Source organism: Acanthisitta chloris, unplaced genomic scaffold, assembly GCF_000695815.1.
Source record: "Acanthisitta chloris isolate BGI_N310 unplaced genomic scaffold, ASM69581v1 scaffold38, whole genome shotgun sequence".
Lineage (NCBI taxonomy): Eukaryota > Metazoa > Chordata > Aves > Passeriformes > Acanthisittidae > Acanthisitta > Acanthisitta chloris.
Window position 1 is genome coordinate 90,354 of NW_008688432.1, and position 6,629 is coordinate 96,982.

General features: G+C 36.3%; 1 protein-coding gene across 1 annotated transcript in view; it reads left to right on the forward strand.

The window, feature by feature from the left end:
* The window catches only part of SKAP2 (src kinase associated phosphoprotein 2), a gene marked incomplete at its 5' end in the record, with an annotated part of 94,563 nt that extends 88,657 nt beyond the window's left edge, over positions 1-5,906 (forward strand). Inside the window, one exon of the mRNA XM_009080990.1 lies at positions 5,814-5,906. Coding sequence (XP_009079238.1) covers positions 5,814-5,906 — 93 coding nt within the window. The remainder of the gene's footprint in view (positions 1-5,813) is intronic.
* Positions 5,907-6,629: the final 723 nt, after the last annotated feature.

A 6,629-nucleotide genomic window follows, 5' to 3' on the forward strand; every position in this document is an offset into this window, starting at 1 on the left:
CCAATGCTGCTCACTCTGGTATTTATGATTCATGGAAATCTCATCTGTGACTTAACCCTTTGCTCTAGAATTTTCCATGGAAGTAGAGTGTTAACCTGGTGTTTAGATTACCTCTCATTCAGTAGTTCTATGTTTCCAGTGTAGCAGATTTTTGTTCTTTCAATACAATAAATGTCTGTTAAAATGCTCACAAGTCAACCTGCATTTTTTGCTTGGTGAAAAGACAAGCAAAGAATCTCCCTCCATAGCTCAGGTTTCTGCTTATGGAATAAAGTGCAACTTAACAGTGCAGCTGTTTCATAATCACTGTGAGCATTTTGTATATTATGTGTATACTCTTAATAAAATGTATTTTTCAGTATTTTTTCAAAAGTTACAAAAGACATACCAATATTTGGATTGTTTCTTTTGTCAGGCTGTTTTCTGGCTGATTACACTGAGATCATTATTTAATAGTAATTTCTGTTTCCATGACCATATTGCCTATGGCTCCCCTAGCAAGTAGGGAGTACCAATAGGAGCAGTTTTGCAGAGTGAAACACTTAGTGTTTGAGGCTCCAGTGTCCACAACATGCTTTTTCAAAGCTATTTGATGTCTGAAGAGGCCTGGCCTGGTTTTGGGGAATGAGAACACATTTTAGGGGTTGGAGCACATTCAAGTGCATCTTCCGGTTTAGTTTCATCTGAAAGAAGTGTAGTATGTGTGCTCTGAGACCAATTAAAATACAGCACTATGTTGTATATTACCTGTTTTTCTGGCTTGTTTAGGTATTTCCTTACAGGGCAGGAGGGAAATAACATGTCTAAACACAAGATAAGAGTGAAGGCCTTTAAACAGAAGGTTAGTTAAGACTAATGCAAACTGACTGTTGGTTTGCATACTGATAATATGTAAGCCCTTACCTACCTGGTTAGAAAAAAAATTGACCTTGTGTCATCTAATAGAAAATAAAATGGCCTTTCTATTGTTCCAGGGTGTTTTCAGGGGACAGTTTTGGTTCAGAATTCAGTCTGTTTACCGTGATTTATATTGGAAATCTTTAATTGGTGTCTATTTTGTCTCATGTCATTGTGGGAAATAAAACCTAATAATGCAACCATACAATAAATCTGAGGCTTATATTTTTAAAGATGACCATTTTATTGCTGTCTTAAAACAACTCTACTACCTGTGAAGAAGTCTCATTCAGTTATCTAAAACATTTGTCATTTTCTGCTTTTTAGAGAAAATGCTGTTCTGTGCCAAAACTGCTCCCTAGTTGATACTGTATCATTCAACAATTACACCAAAGGAAGTTCTAAAACTTTTTAGCTAGTATGAATCTCCTGGATGAATTAGAGATGTTTTAAAATATTATCTTGCCAAAATGGCCCCCCAGGATATTCTTTGAAAAAAAAAATTATCCCTGCTTCCCACACATCTTTAACTTGGTAGTAGAGGCTACTTACTTTAACCCAAAACAAGGCTATAGATATGTTTTGCTTTTCATTTTTAAGGTTTGCAGTTATTCAGCTCATAAGTGAATATTACTCATAATGACACTGGGAAGAGGGAAGGAGAAAAATCTTGAATTCACACACTTCAGTTATGTTTTTTTAAAAAAACCTCCATTGTTTTCTTCAAGGCATTGAAACACAATGATGATTTTTCAGCAATTCTTTTTAAAAAACAAAACAAATAAAAAACTCACCCCACAAATACAAAAAAGACATACCACATGCTTTGAACAATAGGGACTAATTGCACAAAACCCAGATGTTCTCAACTTTTGCTGAAGTCAGTAGAAGTTAATATGGTGCAAAGCATCTGGAGAACCTCATTTAGGCAGAAGATCTGTTCTAAAGGTAGAGACTGTTACGGAAATCCTTGAGTATAAAAATTTTCTCTTTTTGCATATCAAAATTCTCCTCTATAGAGGGCTAAAATGTTGGATTTAAAAGATATCTATAGAAAACAGAGTGTATTTCTAACTACTGCATTTTGCCCAAGTGCAAAAGGTTTTATGATCAGTGTCTCATCGAGTCATGGGTATATTTATATCAGTGCAGTGAAATTGGTGGGATGGGGACAAGGAAAAGCATCTGCTCACAGTGTGTTCTGTTGAGAAAATTCTAAGGAGCCTGTAAATCCTGATGGGATTTTTCCCCTCGCTATCACAGCATTCTATACAGAGATTGTTTTGCCAGCATGTTAAATGTTAAGTCATAACATGTTCCTTGCTGCCTGGTGAAATTACTTCACTTTGGTTAATAAATTTCTGCTGGGGGGAAAAAGAATCCACTCTATGACAGTGGAAATGCAGAAGGAGCTTAGAAAGCATTTGGCCATTTGTTAAGGTGGTTGTTTTGTGTTATTTGGTATAATATATTCCATTGCCCTGGTGCTTGTCTTCCAGGAGCTGTGGTGGCCCCTTCCTCCCCCCAGCCCTGCTAACGTTGCCTGGTATGGCAAATGTGCTCCCCGTCACATGGCAGAGCGTGGCCGCACACTTGTGCATTCTCCTCACTGCAGGGTGGCTGGATCTGGCCCTGCCCCCCTCTCGTATCCCTCTATTTGCCTTGGAGCAATTCATTTTGCAGTTATTGAATTTCTTTGGAGAGTTATTTTCATACAGCAAGCATCACAGCACCTCTGGATCTTGATAGCGTTTCTACATAAGGAGAAAGAAGCTTTGTGTTAGTAATTACCTAACATTGTCAGGAGCTGACTGCAGGCCTCTTTCTAGTGATAACAGAATAACCACATAATGTAGCTTTATAGCACATGATTAATAGAAAATAATTACACATCCTACAAAGGGATGCAATATTTCTTATAAATTGACTACAATGGTTTCCTGTAGATTAAAGGACTCTTCATTATTTTATCAGTCCTTCTGAAGTATAGTCGCTTGCCTATGTTAGCAGTGATGTTAAGAGCTGAATGCAGTGAGGGATACCAGATGGTAAACCCAGTGGTACCTGAGATCTGAAGCTGATGCTTGCAAAAGCACTGTGCTTCCCAACTCTTAAAAATTCACATAAAACTCCTAACTGCATTCATATCCTTCTGCATATTAATAATTATTTCCCACAGTTGTGGACTGTAGACTTTTATTCGGCACATCTTAAGCAGCAGTAATAGACATATGGACCTCACAACAGCAGTGTATTAATTAAATTATATTGCTGTGAAGGAGTTTATAATTGATAACATTGATAAAAACAATACATCAATTTTAATTTTATATGTGACTTCAAGAAAGGACTAGGGGAGCTGCTTATCTGCCTCACTAGTTAAGCACTCTTTCGTGGTACTGGGGACAGGAAGAAGTGGTTAGGAGTTTAAAGAGAAATGTCTGTACTTTAATCAGTTTAAATGGGAGTGATATCTAATTATTCTAAAACCTGAGATTAAAGTTTTATGTTCTTGGTAGCCAGGTATCTGCATTATATTTTTGTTCAGACTTTGTATAGAGTGCAGATAGTTTAATTGGGATTCATGTTGCTCTTGAGACCCATGCAAAGAATAGTAATGTAAAGTAAAAGCTTCTGTGTTGCAATGTTGTCTGTATGGTATAATGGTTCCAGTGAATCCTTAAATTAGTTTACTAGTCTGTTACATCAACATTCATTTCATCTTCGCACTTAGCTTCATGCCAGAGCAGTAAGTGGTGTATTAGTAAGTAGCAAAAACCAGAAAGTTTTCAAAACAGCAGCATGCTTTTAATTTTAATTTGAGGTATCTCAGTTGTTTCTTTGAAAACAATTGTTTCTAAGTTCATGTAGTGTTGCTAAGTGGAACATTTTCAATGGGTAATATAATCCACAGGCTATTTCTTTGCCATTTGTCATATGCAATTTAATGACCACTTAACTAAGCCACTTCCCTCAGTTCATGTATTGTTTGTTTTTTTGGCTGATGTCTAGCAAAACTTGCTTAATGACTCTTGTCAGTCACTACGCAAATTCCATGTAGCAGCTTAAAATCTTTTGTTGCTTTCTCTTGGAGAGATTTATTGCTGAGTTTCCAGTAGCATACGTGAGTGCTGCTCCTTTCAGCAATTTCCCACTTTAGTCTTGAAATCCAGTTTGTATATTTGAACGGTGTATTGTGAGATAAAACATAGATTTTTAAACAGGCTGATCTGTCTGGAACATTATAAACCTCCATGTCAGGGTATTGTTTCGCTTTTAAGGATTTGGGGTGTAATGTGAAGCCCCATGGGAAAGGTTATGAGTGGTTCTTAACTTCTGTGGAGAGCAATGTGCACTGAAGATCAGGTTGAGACACCTCTTGACTTTTGAGACCAGACCTCAGTGGTCTGTTCTGCATGGAAAGGGGAGGAAGGTGGAATTATTTTTGCAGCTTTCTTATTTGCATGTTCACATCATAAATGAAGGTTTTCCTGCTGCTTTGTATGTGGATTTCCTTTAAATCACACTTATAGAAGTATCTTATGGATAGTAGGATAGAATCTTTTAAATCACTGATTCACTGTGAAGAGAAAGAAGAAAATGTTCAAGTCTAGTGTTCAGTCTTTCACAATAAGAAAGTACAGTGTGCGTGTGTCTGCATGCAAGTGTGTTGAAAAGAAAATAAAAAAGCAAAAGGGAAGGAAAAAAAAGGCAAAAAGCCTGGGCCCACATGAAAGTGGGCCATCAGCAGGGCTTCATCGTAGTTAAGCTCGGGGAGAGCTGAGTACACTAAGCACCTCACAGGACCCCAGAGAACTCTCGACCAGGCCAAATATGCCAGCAGCAAATCATTATAGCTCGGGCTCTAATGAAACTCCATTAACCCTTAAGCTCCGCTTGACTATTTATAACCAAAAAACTTTATCTACAGTCAAAATAATAGCTTCATCTCAGTAGGACTAACCTACTCAGTAATTCAAAATCCTACAGCCTTTTGCTCTTCTTATCAAAATAGCAGCGTAGTAGGAAGCAGATGTTGCTTATCACAGAGAGATATATGTATATTTTGTATTTTCCATATTTGTTCTAAAGTAATTTCTATCTTACTAATCATTCAGTTTTGAATGGGGTTTCTGTTTTAATAATGCTTCATTTGTAACTCAATATATGTGTGTGTGCAATTTCAGCTGTTACAATTTATTGAACCACTGTTAGGATTGATCTTAAAATATTTATCTCATAGGAAAAAATTAAATTTGGATACCACAATACTCTTACTTGGTATTGCTTTTGGAAGATATTATTTCTTTAAACTATTATAATTCATTTTGTTTCATATTTATCTCACTAAGCCTAAACAAATTTCAAACAAAAGTACATTAGTCATCTGTCAGGCATATGAGATCTGCCGTAGAATTTTCTGCAAGCCTAAAGCAGTAGTAGACTTTGTCCGTAGAAAGAGATTATGTATTAGATATATAGTGTTCCCTTCACATTTGAGCGAAGTAGTTTTTAAAATAAGTTGATTTTAAGTTAGAGTTTAGCCTTGTGCTACTGAAAGAATCCCATTTGATTCTTGTATGTCAATGCTGTGCTATTAGGTTTTAGTTACAAAGGTAAGGTTTTAATATTTGTGATGAATACAGGGTAAGGAGGTTGGCTATTTTTAGTAGGTGTTAGAGAAGCATGGTCGTAATTAAGAGATTTTCCTGAGTATGCCTGGCTCTTTTAAAATTTAGTTTCTGCCTTTGCCTAACTGCATGTGAATGCCTGTAACAAAAAGATATAATGTTTTAATTTTCAGTTGAAATGATTATAACTGTATATAAGAGAAAGCATCCATAAGGAGTTGCATACAGAACTCTATTGCATTTATATCAGAATAAAGGTTAATACTGCATATTGTTTTCAATTAGGAGTACGATAGCTATGGCTGGTGGGTAGGAGAAATGGATGGAACCATTGGCTTGGTGCCTAAAGCCTACTTAATGGAGATGTATGATATTTGAGAGGCCTGGGTAAGTACATTTTAATCCAATCTTCTGTAATGGCTTATATGTTCCCTTGTTCTCTGTTTCATAAGTATGTCTTTCCTGGAACCTTTGTAGGAGTCCTGTTAACATAAAGATTATGGCAAAATATATTGAAGGTTCAATTAAAGCACTTTTTCTGGGATTCTGTATGAAATATTAAACCACACTGTCCAAAAGATGATATATTTTGTAACTATGTTAATTATCCAGTTTGGGTTTTGTTTTTTTTTTTAGATAAAATTTGTATCCTTTCTGGTTAGTTTTGTTGCTTTAGTTTCTATCTGTGCAGAAAACCGTGGAAGGGGATAGATATTTGGACTGGGGTTGATATGCATGTTTGAGGTTTTTTGGTTAATGATGAACTTTCAACTTCCCTCTCTCTAATCAGGAGAAATCTGCACTTGCAATCAAGAGTGGTGTGCAGCTGCAGTTTACAGACACGGCCTCTGAAAGAAGATTGTGCTGTACATGTTATGTGGTTTCAGTGAATGTGGTCAGATGGTTGCCTTGTGTATATTGAACATTATAAACTGTAATTGATCATAATTCTATGGAAATGTTCTTCTTAGCCACTTCTTTTGGAATTGTAATTCTAGGAAATTAAGTAGATGGTAATTAACATATGGAACACAAGCAGCCATATAGTGCCTGTTGCTCTTTTCTTGAATGTCAGCAGCACTCTGTATAGCTCTAGGTTTG